The 18,975-nt window shown below is 39.7% G+C and overlaps 1 protein-coding gene across 6 annotated transcripts in view; it reads left to right on the forward strand.

Annotated features, from left to right (window-relative positions):
* The first annotated feature begins 9,189 nt into the window (after positions 1-9,189).
* The window catches only part of MCPH1 (microcephalin 1), a 49,898-nt gene continuing 40,112 nt past the window's right edge, over positions 9,190-18,975 (forward strand). For all 6 annotated transcript variants that reach the window (XR_003535359.1, XR_003535360.1, XM_027690268.1 and 3 more), the window contains exons 1-4: positions 9,190-9,257; positions 11,400-11,491; positions 13,790-13,908; positions 17,986-18,070. Coding sequence is in view for 4 of the 6 variants with exons in the window: in XM_027690268.1 (XP_027546069.1) it covers positions 9,239-9,257; positions 11,400-11,491; positions 13,790-13,908; positions 17,986-18,070 (315 nt within the window). In the remaining 2 variants the exon portion in view is untranslated. The remainder of the gene's footprint in view (positions 9,258-11,399; positions 11,492-13,789; positions 13,909-17,985; positions 18,071-18,975) is intronic.

The raw sequence follows: 18,975 nt of genomic DNA on the forward strand, positions 1-18,975 counted from the left end.
TTAAGTTGGTCTTTCCCCTCATGAACCTGTGTTGGCTGTGACCAATGACTGTATTGCCTCTGAAGTGCTTTTCAATAACTCCCAGAATAACCTTCTCTATAATTTTATCAGACTCTGAAGTGAGGCTGACAGGCTTGTAACTACCAGGCTCTTCCTTCTTGCCCTTTTTGAAAAGTGGGACATTTGCCAGCTTCCAGTTGACTGCAACATCTCCAGACTCCCAAGACCATTGGGAGAGAGGTCCCACATGACATCAACCAGCTCTTTCAGTACTCTGGGATGAATCCCATCAGGCTTCATAGATCTATGCATATCCAGCTGGAGCAGGAAGTCATCACTGGCTGGCAGTTCATCATCCGCCAGTCATGCCCTTCCAACACTGAGCTCCAGGGGTTCCAGGGACCATCATCAGTGTTGAAAACAGAGGCAAAAAGGCATTAAACGTTTCCACTTTGTCTGTGTCCCTATTTAAGCAACAGACCAACATTACTTCTGATTCTCTTTTTGTTATTAACATATGTTAAAAAGCCCTTTTTGTTGTGCTTCACAAATCTAATCAAGTGTTGGCCATGAGAATTTTCTCCCTACAGTGGTGAACAGAATCTCTGTACTACTCCCTTGTCTCCAATGTCCATATACTTTCATCCTCTGCCTAAGTTCTAGAAGAAAATCCCTGCTCATCCAAGCCAGTCTTCTGTACCACTTGTTTGACTTCTGATATTTTGAAATTGCTTGCCCTGCCTAACCATCCTGTCCATCACAGTCATGGGGCTCATCCCACCAGGTTTTGTTTCAGCCAATGATGTCATAGCTCTGGGACAGGGCCAAAGCTTCTAGCTCTTCTTTCATATTCCTCAGGCTGTACACATTTGTATGAGGACATTTCAAATGTGGTCCATTGGCATACCACCCTCAGACTTATCTGTAGGGAGCCTGGTTCAATTAGCTCTGCTAACTCCTATGCAAAGATCATTTCCCCTTTGAGACAGGTGTAACCCATCTGTTGCCAACAGGCTTGATGTCATGTAGACTGACCCATGATCAAAAAACCCAAAATTCTGTCAGGTACACCAGGCTCAGAGCCAGGTTACTGATCTGTTGGCTCTTCCAGTTTCTTCCCTCATCATTTCCTGCAACTGGACAGACAGAGAACACTACTTGTGCTTCTGATCCCTTAATCAGTTGTCCCAAGGCCCTGAAGTCTCTCCTGATTGCCCTCGGACTTCTCGTTGCAACTTCACTGTTTCCTACATGAAAAATCAATAACAGATCTCATCACATCTTTACTCAGGTCCAAGGAAGGCAGCAGACCTGTTCTCTACAAGATCAGGTTGCAGGTGGTTTTGTTCCAAGTGTTTTTTTCCACCTTTAGAACACTGTCCTGATCTACAGCACAAGTCAGATGAGCTTCAGCCCCTCCTTCCATAACGTGGCCCTGTCCCCTGCTTCGCACAGGCACTGTTTCTCAGAGGTCATGCGCTGACCTAGGCCAGGGAGGCAATCTGGCTGAAAATTCATAGAATTAAAGAGTATATCCAGTTGGAAGGGATCTTGGGAGTTTGTCTAGTCAGGTACAACACTGAACTCAGACAATATTTGCTTGGATCTTTGTGCATTTGGCTCTTGAAAACTTCCAAGAATGGATATACCACAACCCCTCTGGGCAACCTGTTCCACTCCCTCAGTCTCTCCTCAAAGGCCACATATTCCAGCCATCCTGATGGCCCTTAACTGAACTTACTCCAGTCTCCTCATGTCTTTCTTGTACAGGAAGAACCCAAACCACACTTTATTATTGCCAGGTATCCTTCTTGTCCAGATGTAGGACTTTGGATATATCCTTGTTGAATTTAATGAGGTTCCTATTGGCACATTCAGGTCCATTTCAATGGCAGTCTTAAACACAGGAGTACTGACATTGCCCTCCAGTTGGAGTCATTCCCAAACTTAATCAATTCCTTTCTTACAGCATCAAGGCTCTCACAACTTGGAACTTTAGAAACATAAAAATATATATTCTCAGCCAGAGTTTACCTAATCCAGTAACATATCTCAGATAGAGTCTCAACCTATTTATGGTTTCAGGATTTCCTGAACTAGGCATAACTGTGAAGTATCTAGTAACCCACCAGAATTCTGCGACCACTTCTGTCAGCCACAACAACCAGCTGCCAGGAGTTCTACAGTTTAAGTTCTCTTGTGTGGAAAAAAACTCACATTTTCTTTTTGTTATGAATATGCCTTCTACTGAACTCTTCTTCATTGGGAAGAGAGAGTGAACAGCCTCTCCCCAGTATCACTCTCCAGGTCACCCCTTTTTACACACTCACATCCCCAACCACTCCCACTTGGCTGTTTTTCAGGCCATTTTGAGGCCCACTAAACTATACGGAATCTATCACGTACCTCTACTCACACCAGTCACACTTCTCTGAACCTGAACTCTACTATATCCTACTTAACTTGGGAAACAAGCTCTTCTGATGGGATATGGGCAAAGTATAGTACAAGTATACTAATATTCCTTGTTTTACTGCCTATTCCCAAAGAGACGGAAATAGAAGGCTCCTTTCCTGTGTGTACCACTTGATCCTTAATACAAGTCAGAAGATCCAGTTGGCAAGTAATGCACTTCAGATGCCTTCAAATGAGCTTTGGTCATTCGTGTCAGGGAGATATAAGAAGTTCACACTTAATATTGTTCTTTTTGCTGTGTGCACTGCTTCAGGAGCTGAGTCAGCTGTAGCAGATCTGAATCATCACCTTTTCTGCTTTAGTTCACAGCCTGAACTCCAAATTCACCCTACCATCACTTTTCCAGAGACTCACAAAAGCTGTGGAGCTCACAGTAGGGATGGAAATCTCTTAAATTGGTCTCACCTATACAACCAAGACCTGCCTGAACACATGCAACAGGACCGTGTTTTTAAACAGTACTATTTGGGCTGTTTAGCCAAGAGACAACAGGATCATGAAGCATTTTGGATATTTGTCATTAATTCTGTCTTCCATAGTCTGGATCTGCATCTCCACAGAAATGTATGACAAGCAAGCAGCCTGTGTTCAGTAGTCCAGTTCTACATTGCTTGGGAAAATCACAAAGCTTCAGCACAGAATTTCAGTACAGAGGTCAGATAAACTGCCTTTCCCACTCCTTCACAGCTGCAGTCATAGCCTGAACTGAAGGCAGTGAAAACTGCTCAGAGGGCAAATGCATAAGCCTTCCATGCCGCATGAACAACACAGACACCTGCTTATTAGCATGTTTTTGAGTCATGCTCTCAGCTACATGATGGGCTGTTACTTTTCAGCATGGTGCTGTGTTTTTATTCCACAGTAGGCCTTCAGGGTCATAGTGTGTCAAAGGCATTGTCATACTCTTACTGGGAGAGTTAAAACTCAACAAGGATAGGTCTCTATCCTATTATCAGTGTTTCACAAACTCAAAATAAAGCTGATGCTGTGTCAGCACATTAGCTGTGGACTTAAAAACAGTGATTTCTTAAATTACAGGGTAGAAAGAAAAAATAAAATTGGTATTACTGCCTCAGCTGAAAGAAGAAAATATTAACTGCTTTTTCACTTCCTGAAGGTTTCATACTTACTTACTTCATGTCATTTTCTTAATCATCAATATCACATTGGAAAATGAACAAAATCATCTAATTGATGAGAACATTCAACAATTTTGTAAGACTACATGATCAATAATATTATACTTCCTTTGTGACAGCCAATACATGTCCCTCAAAATTTTTTCCTTGTTCCATGAAACATAAATAAGAAATGAGAGCAGCAGTAAAGGTTTTTTGACAATGATAAATACACATTCATCTGACAAGCATAAGTAACTGGTTTTTTCCCAATATTACTCACAATGGCTATTAAAAAAACTCTTTTTCTTTGTTTGTTTTACTAATATATACTAATGGTCTACATAATATATATAAAAATAAACAGGGAAAATACGAGATAAGAATTTCCTCTTGTCTGTTTAGATTAAACTACCCTGCAAAACAGAAGTGGTAAGTTGAAACATGTTTTAAAGCATCGGTCAAAGGAGGAAAACAGGAAAACAAACAAGCCACTGTTGGCAATCTCAGGAGGCTTTCTTCTTGTGGAGAAGCAGAGACTAGAATGCCTCTAAGGCTACTGAGGCGTGACTCCTGTATCTTATTTACAGCAGTTCAGCACAAGCTATTGCCAGCCTGTATGTCAGATCACTATGTGGTATGAAAAATGGCAACATGAGAGTTTATTTCACTAGTATAGTCCCAATTTTGAGCTATATTAGCACCACTTTCAGCTGGCTTCCTGGTCTGTAATTCTACTGTGCATCATCAAAAGTCTAATCAGCTGGAAGTGGCCATTTCTGGGCCCAAAGATGTCTTCCTGGTGCTAACTGGTCAGGAACAATTTTGCTGACTTTTATACCAACTAGGATAGGAGAAAGGAAAAGGCATTTAGGGGCAACATATGGCACAGGGAAGGGAAAAAAACTGTCAGTTGCATAAATCAGCATTCCTGAGATCATGCTAGCATATACCACTTTTTCATAAGAAAACTGTTCTCTAGATGGAGGTAACAAAGATTAAATCTATGTTCCTTTAATAAACCATTTGATATACGTTACGTTACTACTACATATGAAGAAGAAGAAGGGGGTTTGTTCAAGTCCTAAATGGGGAAGATAAATAGGCATAAGATGGATCACAGGAGAGGGAGAAATAAAGAATATTCTAGTGGAGATCCTGAAAGTGCAGTTAAGACCCAGTCATAGCTCCAGCTAAGTCTTAGATACAGTTAAGATTTCATCTTACTTACTATTTTAATTATGAGCTTGGAAATAAAAAAGTGTGTGCTAATGAAATTTGCAGATGGCCTGAACAGAGGCTTTATTAAAACACAGGCAGACCAGAATACAAAAACAATTGGATGAGCTCACATATTGGCATGCAATGAAATTGAAAACTAATAAACAAGCAGTTGCGATGCCATAACTCATGAGCTGGAAATATTAGTCTATCACAGAATAATTATGTGGTTCCGAGAAAAGGATCATAGGGTGAATTATGTAAAGTGTATCTAGCAGTCCAGTGTTAATGGCATAGTACACAGTAGATACACTGTACAATTTTGTGTGCTACTTAAAAAATCAAAATTCAAACTGAAACAGGAACAGACAAGAACTGTTGGGCTCACTGAGAAAATGAGGAGTCTACTTTTTCAGAGGAGATGATGATAGTGGATGTGGACAATCACAGCTGCTTTCTGGAGCTTTCTCCATGAAGGGACCATGCAAGTTTGTACCTCCTCCAAGCACTTCTTCCTGCCTCTACATCTGTAGTGGTCAAGTAGCATTTAGAGATGATAACTGCAATTGTTATACAAGTGTTCAGGTATTAAAGAAACAAATTGACTGACTGGGATTTACTGATTTATAGGAAGTAGTGCACCCCAGTTGTTTAAGTTTACCTGGGACATAACTTACACTTGGAAATTTAAGAATGTCAAAAAAAAGAGAAAATACAAAAGGTTAAAGTTGTTGTTTGCCCAAATTGGAAACATAAAGCCAACCAAGAAAAGAAACAAACAAACACCACCCAATAATCAATACACAAAATTAGACTCCACTTAATAATAGCAAACCTCCTTATTTGTTCTAGGTATCTTTCATACACTTAATGTCATGTCTTAGGGAGTAATACATAGCCCACCATCTGAACTCTGTCTGAGAAATGAACCTTGTCTCTGTGATATAGCCTTACAAAATACAATCCCAAAGGTCCCTTCCAATTTATATCAATCAGTTAAGAGCTGGCTGAGAAGGACTCTTGAATTATCAAAGAAAGACTTGAGAATACAGATCTTTTTCATATTTTACCTAGCTTTGGAAAACTACTTGCATTGTTGGGGTTTTTTTAGTTTTTCAAATTCTTTGGATGCCTGACAAACATTTCAGTATTCATAAGACTTTTACTTTTTTTGGACTATTAACTCTTTTTGATTAGGAGGTCAGTTGAAATGTAACTTTCACTGTTCCTTCCTATCTCAAGATTACTTACCTGTAAAACTCTTTCTTGCCAGTGCTTCATTCCATAACCTGTATGTCCTAGTAAGTACGGACTGTGCAGAAATCATGTCAATCTAATAGTTGATGCTACATTCCTAGCTTTATAGACACCATGAAATTGCATGTCATCAACCCAAAAAACAAGACTATTAAGATGGCACTTACTTAATGTAAGCTCCATTTGTTGTCATTTTCAGGAGTTCCTTATGGCATGAAAGCTAAAACAGCCTGATGTATTCAAACTGACAAAATAGCAGCTGTAAAAATATATTGCTGCTTTCTGTAAGTACTACAGGATTATAAATGCTAAGGAGGAACTGACAGCAAGACAATACTGGCACAAGAACAGACAACTATTAACTACCCATGGAATTCTGAAGGGTAGTCACCATCTGATAATTGAGTTCTTGTAAAGCCTGAAGTAACTCTGAGGTCAAAATGTCAACAGTTTAGGACAAAACTGTAAATTTGTAGGATATTTTCAGCATTGTATGTATTTATTTCTGTAATAAAAAAGGTGGGCATCCCAAACCCAGTGTTCTCATGAGTAGTCCTAGTCTGCTCCGATAATGAATTATAACATCTTCTTGCAACTACTACTCTTCATTTTCTCTACCAGTGTAGAATCAGAGCACACAGAAATAATTGTACAATTCAGCATATTTCCCTTTAGTGTCTAAAAAACCTGTGTGCTTTCCCTTTAGTGTCTAAAAACTACCTTTTACATAAGGGCTCAAACACAGCCTGTGGATTTTTTACTAAGGGTTTGCAGTGTACATTTAAATCTCCCCTACCTCCACTTCTGAAAATGCCTTCAGATTAATGCTCATAGACACTGCATTAAGACTAGCCTCCCTTTTCCTTGAGGCACAGTTGAGAACCTTGGTAAAAATATTACATTATTGCTTAGCAAAATACTGTGTAATATACTGACAGAAATGCAAAAGATAGGTAAATGCAAACAAACATATATATATGTAGATTGACTGGTCACTTTATACACATAGTGAACACGAAACTGAAAGGAAGTCTGTCACAGGTTCAGCAGATGAAGGACCCAAGAACTTGTGCTCAACATATGCCATAGATCTAGTGCCATATCAATGCTCTGGAAATTAAACAAACTGAATCAATACTAAAATATTATATAATAAATTAAGATATCTTAAATAGATTTGGTACAGCCATCTGCTTGGAAGACTCCTAGGGGTCAAGATTTTGAGTCTGTCCAAGAAAGTAAGAATGGACATAATGGACCCAAAGGTATTTTAGATCAGCACTGTCTCTCCAGTGGGAAATTACTGAAACAAAGAACAAAAGAAAACACCAAAGTATTCACTGTACCTTCTCAGAGTCCAGCAATATACAATTCAGGGCTTTACTGACGGAAAGATGGCTTTGTACACTTTTTATAGTCTTAAAATGGATTTCATGAATTTGCTGAATATGCTTCTAGAAACCATGTGGTTTACCAGCACTCTGAACACACTTCCACAGCCTGATGAAGCACAATGTGGAAATATCTCTTCCGAGAAGATGCCATCTGCCAGTCTTTTGGTGCTCACTATCTCTCATCGGGAATGTGCCACTCCAGGTCCACCTTCTGCATATGTTTATGATTTTAACGGCCTCTAGCACATCCAGCTTCCACTGTTCCTTTTCCAAGCTGACAAGTTTTTGTCTGAATAGTAATTTCTGCTAAGGAAATCACTAAATATCCTTGTTTTGCATCTCTCTTGTTTTTCCATATCTGCTACATTATTTTTCAGATGATGAAATGAGGTTTGCACGTTGAAGATTTCAGGACAACCATATTTGTCCAGCCATATAGCATCTCCTGAGCTGTATGACTTGTATAATGAAGCTGTGCAGCATCATTTTCCTCGATGTACTCCTTCTTTCTCATGGCAAATCTCTTTATACACACTAATTCTACTATTTTTTATACATTTTATCGTTTTTCCTGGGGAAACCATCAGTTTTTCTCTAATTTCCCTCTGGTATCACATTTACTACACTTCAGCCTTCTAGCACCAAAGCCAGTTCCTGCTATGGTGCACTAACTGCAGTTAATAGTACAGTTGCTGTCAAGCAATTTTGTAAGCTTTCATAAATACCATCTCATAGTGCTCTTTGCTAATCCCTGTTTTGCTGGCTTTTTCACTTCAGACACTGCAGTTTGCGCCACCAGAGAGTTGAGAGGCTACTGGTACTCTGATGCACCTTTCTAGAAACTAAAATTCTTCCTGAGGACTCCTCATGGTGAATGGCAACACAGAAAATTCACTTAGTGTTTGGTTGTCAAAACATCCTGGCATCCCAACCTGCAGAGAAATAGTGTGGCCAGCAGGAATAAGGAAATGATTCTTCCCTTGTAATAGTACTGATGGGGCGACGCCTTGAGTTCTGTCTCCAGTTCTAAGACCCTCAGTTCAGGAATGACATTGCACTGGTGCGTGTCCAGACAAGGGCAACGGAGCTGGTGAAGGGTCTGAAGCACAAGTCACGTGAGGAGCAGCTGAGGGAGCTGGGGTTCTTTAGGCTGAAGGAAGCCCAGAGGGGGTCTCATTGCTCTCTAGAGCTACCTGAAAGAAGGTTGTAGCCACCTGGGTGGCGATCTCTTCTCCCAGGCAACTAGTGACAGGTCAATATAATGTAGGCTTAAGCTGCACCTGGGGACGTTTAGGTTGGACATGTAGAAGAATTTCTTCCCAGAATTAATGATTAGATAATGGAATGGGCTGCCCGCAGCGTTGGTGGAGTCACCGTCCCTGGCGGTCTAGTTGACATGGTGGTGTTTGATTATAGGTTGGACTTGATGATCTCAGAGGTCATTTCCAACCTAAGTGATTCTGTGACTCTGTAGCACAGTTTCCAACAGCATTCGCTGTCACCAACCATCCTCCGGCGCAGGGCAGGGCCGAAGATGGGCAGAGCACACACCTGTTTCTGAGCAGGACTGCGTGGCGCACGCACCACTTTGCACCCCCGACTTGTGCGGACACGACGCGGCCGTCGATCCCTCCGGCCCCCCCACAGGCCCTGCCCTCGGGGTCCCCCTCAGCGCCCCGGCACAGCCCCACGCAGAGCGCAGGCGCGGCGGGGCCGGCGCGGGGGCGAGTTTGAACCGTGGCGGGCGCCGGAGCCTCCCGGGTTGTGGCGCCAATGGAGCCCGTTCTGACAGGTATCGGCCCGTCCGCCCCGCGGGGGCTTCTCCCGGCGCAGCCGAGAAGGGCCGCCGGGCTGGCGCGGGTCTCACTGTCCCTCTCTCCGTCTCCTTGCGGCCCTTACTCCGGCACCTTCCGGCTGGGCAGCCGGCGGGAAGTGGCCGGGCCGGGCGGGTGAGGGGCTGCAGTCGCGGCCGGCGGTGGCGGGGGGACGGGGCTCCCCCGCAGGTTGCTCTGGCTCGCCGCGAACCCGCCCGGTCCCGGCGGCTGGGCCTGGCCGTTCCGGGGCAGGCGGGCTGTGCCCGGCAGGCCCGGCGCGAGTGTGAGGCGCCGGGACGGGCCGGACCCGCCTCGCTCGGGCTGCCCCGCTGGGGTGGCTCCCGGTACTGCATGGCTCGGAGCCGCCATCCGCTCTCCCTGCCCCGGTCAGTCCTGGCTTCCTTCTGCGTCTCTCTTAATTTCTGCCTCGCCAAGTTGCCCTCTAATGGCAACTCAGCGATCACTACTTCTCTGAGACCTTCTAAGCATAAGTTGGCGTTTTCATATTTCAGAGCTCTTTTAGTTGAAAAAAGCGCTTCTTCATTTTCCTTTCCATCAACTATACAAAAACTACAAAGGGCCTTGGCTTTTGTTGGAGTATATTTGATTTCCTAAAATTGACTAATTATCATTAAATATACCTTTGATCCTCCTGCAGGTGCATGGAGCTTTGAAGTAGCATCCCTCTAAATTCCTAGTGTGGCCTTTACTGAAATGCTATGATGTGTTTTTTTAGGAGAATTATAACTATGAAGGTTCTAAAATATTTCCTGTAAGAAGATAGTGTCTCTTCAAATGCAAGTGCAGTGTTTCTCACAATAAAAGAATCAAGGGAAAAAAGCAACTCTCTCAGATGTTGTCCTGGTCTAGTAGTAGAATGAACCCAGCTGCTGCACTGGAGTAGATTTAAGTTCCCATGTATATCTGGAGTCATAGTACTGATAATAAGATTTTTCCCAGTGGACTGAATGAGGAAGTGGTTTATGTTCCATATTTCTCTTGTATGTCAAAAGTATTTCTAGCAATTATAAAAATATGTAAATCTATAGAAGTACTTCTACTGTTGGACCATTATTCTGGTTTTCATTTAGAAAGAAGACAGATGACACTACTTAATAGTTAATCAGCAAGGCATGTGTAGTAACTAAGACAATTAAGCAATATTTACAAAGGATGACCCTTTTAAGTTGAAACTCTCAATTTAATTCATCAGTTCTGAGAGTTGTCTGGCCTGTGGTTTGTGTAAAGTTGTTTTTGGTGAACTGGTATGCCTCTAGTTTCTGGAACTTTCCTGATTCATCAATCAAAATGGAAAAGTGGCATGGCCAGTGAAACTGTAGTTTTACTTTAGTGCCCAACATAAATGAAATTAAAATTAATGAAGGGATTGCTATGAGTTTTATTTGCTTATCCCTCTATGTCAGTACTTCTGTATTGATTTTTTTAAAGACTTTGTTTGGTTGTTTAAAGACCTTCTCAACCAAGGCTGATTTCATTCCTTGAAGAGTTCATTGAACTGCTTGATAAAGGAAGCTACTTAAATGTGAATACCTAAAGTTATATAAGGCAACTGACATGAAATTGTATTAGCCCCTGTTATATGTACCTAATTTTGGGTGGTTCGACATAAATAAAGTGAAACTTCAAGTCAATGGGAAACTGTTAAGTAATATTTCTGTAGAGTTTTCTGGGAGTTTGGGGAAGGAATAATTCTATTGTGGTTATTTCATTTTGTTCTGTAACTTGTGTTACATCAACTTGTCTTCAAATTTCTGATTAACCTGAAGTTAGCAGTGATTAAATAATGATAAGGGTAAGCAGTCATGTAAAGATAATGCATTGCTTGTTAATCTGGCAGTGTGTTTTAAATAAGTGAAGTGAAAAGTTCTTTAACTAGTGTCAGACTTCTAAGTTAGCCTAATTACAACTAATTTAAGGGACATAAATATGCTTACAAAAACTTTCTGCTGCTAAAAGCTGATACTCAGTTTACTAAAATATATATTTGCAAGTGAATACAATATGTATAGAGGCAAAATTTTATTGGAAAGGCAGCTTAACCAGTTTTACCATATTGTATACTTTATTAGTTGTTTGTTGCTTTCTCTCTTTTTATCCAGGTGTTTCGGCATTTGTGGAAGTTTGGTCATCTAACAGGACAGAAAATTACTCAAAAACCTTTGAACAGCAACTTCTTGATATGGGAGCCAAAGTAAGGAGACTAAGAGCTTTCCTATTCTATTTATTTCAAAATAATTACGCACTAGCTTGCTTGTTCTGCCTGTCATGTAGATTCCTGTTTAGTATGAGTTTTTAGAGGGCAGGAAGGAAGAAAATCGCAGACCAACGTGCTGTAAAATTCTTGCTCTGACAGATGGGAAATGCATTTAAAGCCTCTCTACATCTAGAAACCTCTTTGCATATTAATGTGATAGCCTGCATTTCTTGTGAAGTATTGGGCTTGCCATGTACTGTGGGCAAAACAAATCTAAGTGTTGAAAACCTGTGGTTTGCAAGTATGCACCTTAGGTGGTTTTGTTTTCTTTAACTTGTAGGCAGCTGCTCTGTTATTAGTAAAATATTTTCTAACTCAAGTACTGTGACATTTTACTCTTTCATTCCCTCTCCCACAAATGTTCTTTAGTTCCAGAAAGTGCTTGTAAAAATACATCTAAGAGACTCAGTGTATGTCAAAATGATTTTTTCCATACCAAATATAGTTGACTTGTAGGTGCAAAAGATGTTTAATTGCCAGCTGTAAAATTTCAGCCAGAGACCAAAGTCAAACTCACATCTTCCCTTCTTTCACATTATCACTGATTAATGGAGATTTTTACAGCCCACATCATGCTCTAAAAAACACTTGTGTGAACTCCCAGTGCTCTTTAAGTGGGCATGTGTAGATATATCTTGCTGTAATTAAGAAAGCTTGCTGATCTCCCTCAATCCTCTCTGTATGAAATAAGCTGAGAGAGTGTGACAGAACAGTAAGATAACTGGTTTTACTATAAAAGCAAACGCAACTCTCAATAAATAACTCAAGTAACAAATATTTCTTGTTCTTTTGTGCTGTACTATCAGACCTTTGTAATTCAATTCTGATGATAGATTTTTCTCACAGAAAATATGACAAAAGCATAGGGCTTCAAAATTCTTCAGATTGATTGAAGTAGTCAAATATGGTGGAAGGTACAGGCAGATGATGTGGATGAGCCTATTTAGCAGATCCCTGTGACTGAAAAGGGGTGGTCATGCCCCTTCACTATTCCAGACACTTCCCTTTTATTGGCTGAGCACATGATAGTAGACTGGCTTGGCTCAGTGTGTCAGAAAACTAAATTCTGTATTAGTTTTTCACTAGATGGTTGATTCAGACATCTCCAGGTAAGTTCACCTGAGCTTCAGAAGATGTCTGGGGTAAGGGAGGAGGTGGGAGAGGTGAGAGGGAGGTATAAGATGGTGTTCCTCCGTAATTTGGAGACAAAGATATATCAAGCATCTGTCTCCATAGGACCTGAGCTGTCAGCTGGATTCTGGCAAAAGTGAGTAAGCAATTGTATCTGGAGTCATAACTTATTCCAAGAGAGATTCATCTGTCCTGTATACCTAGATACTTAAAAATCATGGGATTTTATCTGCTAAGAAGTCATAAATCAGCTTGCCACCAGAAATTTTTTGCAAAGCTGAATAGTTTTCTTAAAGCTAAATACAGACACAGCATGCTGAGAGCCAAGTATAGTGGTGCAGCTGAGAGAGCAACATTTGGCTGTGCTGAGAAGGTGCTGCTGCTGTAAAAAATGGGTTGTATTGATCTCACCATGTCAACAGTCACAACTGATCAAGCAGTTCTGTGTAGGGTGTTTAGTTTCCACAAAGGAAATTTTGACTGTGAAGAATGGAATATCTAGAACTGAAAACATTATTGCTTAGTTGTCAATAGAAGCTGATAATTGACAGTTTGATCAGATATGGAATATAACTGTACTGACTTTAATTTTCTGTATTTCTCACTTTTTAAACCATTCAGATATAATTTCTTTTTTTAGTGGCACCTTCAGCCTTCCCTCAAAACTAAAAGCGATCTTTATTGATGAGAATTGGTTTAAAGAGTGAGATTAGCTGTACTCTTTAAACCTGAGTTATTTGCTGAATAAAAGATATAATTTGCTATTTCTTTAGATCGTGGCATCTGCTTTCTATACTGGCTGTTGCATAAGAAATTATGTTGCACTACATAAGTAAGTGATACAGCTAGAGTAGGGAGCTGGAATTAGTAACCTAGAGAAGTTTGAAAACAAAAGGCTACTCTAGCCCTCTAGCCTGCATTGGCTTGAAAAATGAGGCTTGAGTTTTGATTGTCTGAGGGTTTTTGCAAAGATGGGAAAGATCATAATGTTTTGAATAAGTTTTTATGCTAATGGTTTATACACTAAAAATAGACTACAGTAGCTAGTTTCATTAGCATTTTCCTATTATCAGACTTACAGGTGAGCTCTCTGTACTTCTGCAGGTCTCAAAAACTTTGAACAAACACGTGACCCATGTAGTCTTCAAGGATGGACGTTTGACTACATGGAAAAAAGCACAGAAGATGGGCGTAAAAACAGTTTCTGTACTTTGGGTGGAAAAGTGAGTACTCATGGTTATGATGAATGTGGCCTTTCTCAGAGATAATGGATTCTAGTATTGTTTTATTGAAAAACTTCAGTACAGAACCTGTTTTATTAAGGTACTTGAAATAGTGATAAATCCATGAGTAATTTGTAACTCCTATGACATTATTCCTATTATAAAGCATGTTACTTGCATAAAAACGTAAAATGTTAACTCTTAAAAAATGAATGTGTTGAAGTAGTTTCAAAGTGCATTTGTTAACTATTCAGTGTTCTACTCCTTGCTTTCAGATGGCATGCATAGGCAGTGAAGGCCAGATATTTATGTTGAATAGAATTCTTACATTTTCATATGAAAAAGTACATTTCATCAAGGGCATTTTACTATTTCTGTACTTCTGTTTTAAGACATTTGTCAAGTTCAGAACAGCACTACTTGAAGATTCTCTTCTACCATATGGAAAAAGTCAAATTTATTAAAAAAAGTTTTAAAAAAAATTTGGATATGCAGCCGATCGGTGAGAATTTGCTAGTCCAGAGCTGCTTCTCTTGAGTTTACAAAGTGCTTGTGAGGCCTAACTTAGATTTCAGATGACTTGTCAAAACACAGTTTATGAATATGCATGTGTTATATTCAAACATTCCAATCGATAAATCGATGTGATGATGGAAATTAGAATATCAGTCAAGTAAAGAGGGCCTTATCTATACCCATTATAATATGCCAGAGAGATAGCAGTCTTAGAGCAAAAGTTTTGGGTTTGTATGTTTTTTTTTTAAAAAGGAGGGGGGCAAATCCGATCTCTTCAATTACTTAATTGTAGGCCAATACAACCAGAAAACTTGTGATGCAAGTCCATTAGCATAAAAAGAAACTTCTGCAGAAGCAGGGTTTTTCTTTTTTTTTTAAGGATGTCAGTTATAGAAGTTACAGACACACAATCCAGCCAGCTTTAACACCAAGGAAAAAATACTTTAAGTTCCCAAAAATACGGGTGAAGCAAAATTGTATTTATGTGAATGTATTTCCCCGGGACTTGGATGTGCTATAGTAAAAAGAATCTCAAAAAAGTGCAGGTGAGTAGCATCAGCCATGGAAAAAGAATGAGAGCACCTTACAGGGGAGTGTCTCGGACATGTCATACAGAAATACTATCTCCATAATAGCAGTTCCACCACAATGCTGGAAGGCATTGAGTGGATGAACACTATAGAAAGTTGAGACATAGAGACAACTGGATATGTGACACTGTAGGAGACAGCAAGGAGCTTTGAAATCCAGGAGTAAAATCCTCAAGAAACTTTTGCGGGATACCAGCAACAAAGGGAAAAAACAAGAAAAAGGATCTGGAGGGAAAACTTAAGCTGTTTGGTAGGAAAGAGAAGGCTAGCATCTTCCTGGTATTTTTTTTAAGTATTCCTAGTATCATATTTGGACCAAGGCAAGGTCGTGGTATACGGCTTAGAAGATGAAGTTTGTTGGAAGTGGGGGCCTCCTCTGAAATAGAGGTATTTTGTTGCAGAGGAGGACCCAAGCTGTGAATTATGATTGAACTTCTCTGTAATCTTTTTCTTCTGCCTTTTAGTTTAAAGTAAATGCCAAAAGAAGAACAGAAGAACATACAGCTTAGATTGGTGCATACTGTAGGCAGAATTTATGGGAATATCATATCCTCGAGCAAAGTATAGGTCAGGAGTGGTAGAAGCTTACATAAGAGATAGTAATACATATTCTTACTGGTCATAGGGTTATGCAAATGAGGCACAGGCAGTACAAAATTAAATCAGTCTGTGCTAGCAATCAAATTTTTTTTTGTAATAAGATGAGGAAACTGGAGTGCCTGACTTTATATGCTTTGTATTTCAGTTTCTGAGACATTGATAGGCAGAAGACAGTCTGTTGAACCCTGGGAAAATGTAAAGAGTGTGTGCCAGTAAAATAGTTGTCCTGTGTGAATAGAAGCTTAGTTTAAAACTGACAACTATGTAAGCAAATAATGTAGAGTTCCTATGAGTTGAAGTTTTAGCATTGCTAAAGAACATGAATGGCTTAACCAACTGCTCCATTCAATAGCAAGGGGAACATTCTCAGAATGATCAGAAATGCTGTGAAACGTCATTTCAGGAAATGTAATAGGAAATGTCAACTGTCTAGTGAAACCTGGGGGTTGGGTGACTCCTATTGGAGTGCAATGCAAACCAAATATCTTAGTTATTGTTTGGTCTTAATTGGTTTGTGGATGGTTCTTGAAATATCTAAGTAATTTTTGTAAGTATGGCCACAGTGTAAAATAAATGTTCATCCTGGAACACCAAACCCAAGAACTTCTGTGACAGTGCTTAAATTCAAAAGCGAATCTGCTTGAAGTGGAAGTAGTTCTGTTAAGAAGCTAAGACAGTAAAGGGAATAAAATTCTTGTTAGTGTCAAGGAGACTATTTAAAGCATAAGTCTTCTTAAGCATATCAGAGAGAAGATGATTATTATATTTTGGGACTTACAGTAAACATTTCCATAACATTGTCACTTCAGCAGTAGTCAAAAATCAAATTAAAGAGAACATAAAACTTCATGGAATGGAATGACAGCATTTTATTGTGGCTACATTTGGAATGTTGCCAGAGATGGCAATTAGCATTACTGAAGTTATACAATAGTTTTCTTATAAGATGTGATAGAAGAGACAATAATGCTTCAGTCAGGAAAAGAAATGGGAGTGGTGGAGAGAGACTCTTGTGAATACAAATGTTCATATAGAGAGGCTGAATATGAAATGAATGTATATTTTCCTTTCCAATAGAAGAATGGGAAAGCATCACATGCATACACCTGGATGCAGATTCAGAGAAAACAGTAAATGATGGTTTTCAACAGAACTCTTTGATGCAGAAACATAGTCAGCAAAGATTTACATGGGTTTAGAAAATTGCTGAAGCAATTAAATGTTTAGTATTATCAAAACATAAATAGTGTTTTATCTGACCATGTCTAAACAAGAATTCTGTGGAACATAGACAATTGAAGTTTAAAAAAACTTGTAACTCTAGAGTAAAGGTATTTTTAATTTAAAAAAAGTTGTTTAGTTTCCTTTTCTTTTGTCTCCTTTCTAAGAATGGTAGATATGTCTCATGTTAAAAACAGTGAACAAAATCATAGACTTGCTACTGTGCAAACAAATTTTAAGTTTAATGCAAAATGAGTGATAGCTTTGGAATCACTGAGAAAAATCTTTTTGCATCTTCTTCAACATAAATACAGTGAGCAACCTAAAAAACATCAAAACCCAAACCCAAAAAGAACCCTATAAAAGACAGAATTGCTACAATCTGCGTCCAAATTAGGAACACTTAATACTTCCGTATCGAATCCATGGTTGTGAAACTCTACCTGTGTATTCTTAACTCGTCTCACAAATAAATGATAAATCATTTACATTCAGAATTGTATGCAAAAATTCTTATCATATATTTAGTGGCCAAATTTTCTTCTGTTTAGCTTCTCTGAATCAACAAAATCTCTGAATTAGTGTAATTTTTCACATCGTCTACATCTATGCTGATTATTATCCAGAATTCATTAACAGTCACAAAAGTCCATCGTTTTGAATATCTCTTTTTGATGCTCCAGAGAATTCTAAATTTAGTTTGTTTGAAAAATGCACGTAGTAGTTTGGCTTTTTTCTTCGTTCAGAATTGAGTAACTGAGGATTAGATTATAATTGTACAGCCACAGACTTTCTAGCAGTTTCATCACTAGGTGTCAGTAGAGCCACACTGGTGGCTGCAGGAAGGACTTCAGCCGCAACTTTGGAATGTGTGCAAAATAACGAGTGGGAATCTTTCAGTTTCAGAGCAGCAATTTAGAGGGCATCATTAGCACAAAAAACTGTATCACATATCTGGCATGTAAGGTATAGATTTGGGTGATTTTTTAGCATTACAGTAGTTACCTTAAAGTTACATACTTAGGAAGGATTGGTGTTACATTATTACAGGGCTCAGACAGCTTTTTTTGCAGTAAAGGTTCTCATTCTTAAAAATAAACAAAACTAAGAGAAGAAAACCTCAGCAAACCTGCTCTAATTTGTTGTACAGGTGTCAAGAAACTGGAGTACGTGTTGATGAGTCCTTATTTCCTCCAGTGGACACTAGTGAAGGATTTCCACTACTGATCAAAAAAGTATGTGGTTTTTTTTTTTATTTTTAAATAGGTCTAGAACAGTAAGCTTTAAAGTTTGAACTTAACTTTCTGACCTCAGGCATTTGAACTGTTTATTTTCAGAACGTTCTGTAAACTGTACTTATCCATCTAAATAGGATTTTAAAGATAGGCTATTGCTGTGATCATGTGGCATCTTACCTGAAGAAAGTATACTAAAATACAGTTTTTGTATTGGTGAATAAAAAATGAAGATGTTTCATTGAGTTGCTGTCATGGTTTGAAACAGCCTCAAAATCCAATTCTGATTCCTAGCCCCCCTCCCACATCTCAACCCCGTGTGAGATGGGTTTTCCAGACAAAAACACAAGACTCAATATAGGGGGAAAGGAATATATTACAGGACTGTACAAATAAATAAATACTTATACCATAATACATTACATATGATCTTAACTCTATTTCTATTTCTACCATGACAATAATATTTACAGTGGGCCAAATCTCTTCTCCCTCCAAATAAAAGTCCAGGAGAGAAGAAGAAGAAAAGACCCCTTCCAGTCTCTGAGCAGCAGGTCTCTCTCTAGGCAGCAGGCTTTCTTCTTCTCTTCCAGGCAGCAGCAGTTGCTGGCTCTCTGCCAGCACACACAAGGGAGGCCTCCAAGCCTCTCTCGGCCCCCGTCTTCAAACGGGGGTCTTTCCGTGGGCTGCTTCACCCCAGACAAGGTTGCGTCACCACGGTCATATCACGAAGCACAGGGGTCTTTGTGACGGTCTGGTATCCTCAGGGGAAATCAAGCCCCTCTGCAGAGCTCCCATGCTCTGACTCAAAGATGGCTGCCAGCTTCTCTGAAGCCTGGCAGCAGTGGGGGGAGCCAAGGTCACCCCACACACACCCATTCCTTTGGCCGTCCTGGCTTTAGCTC

Source organism: Neopelma chrysocephalum, unplaced genomic scaffold, assembly GCF_003984885.1.
Source record: "Neopelma chrysocephalum unplaced genomic scaffold, ASM398488v2 Primary Assembly neopelma1_80b, whole genome shotgun sequence".
In the NCBI taxonomy this organism is placed as follows: Eukaryota; Metazoa; Chordata; class Aves; order Passeriformes; family Pipridae; genus Neopelma; species Neopelma chrysocephalum.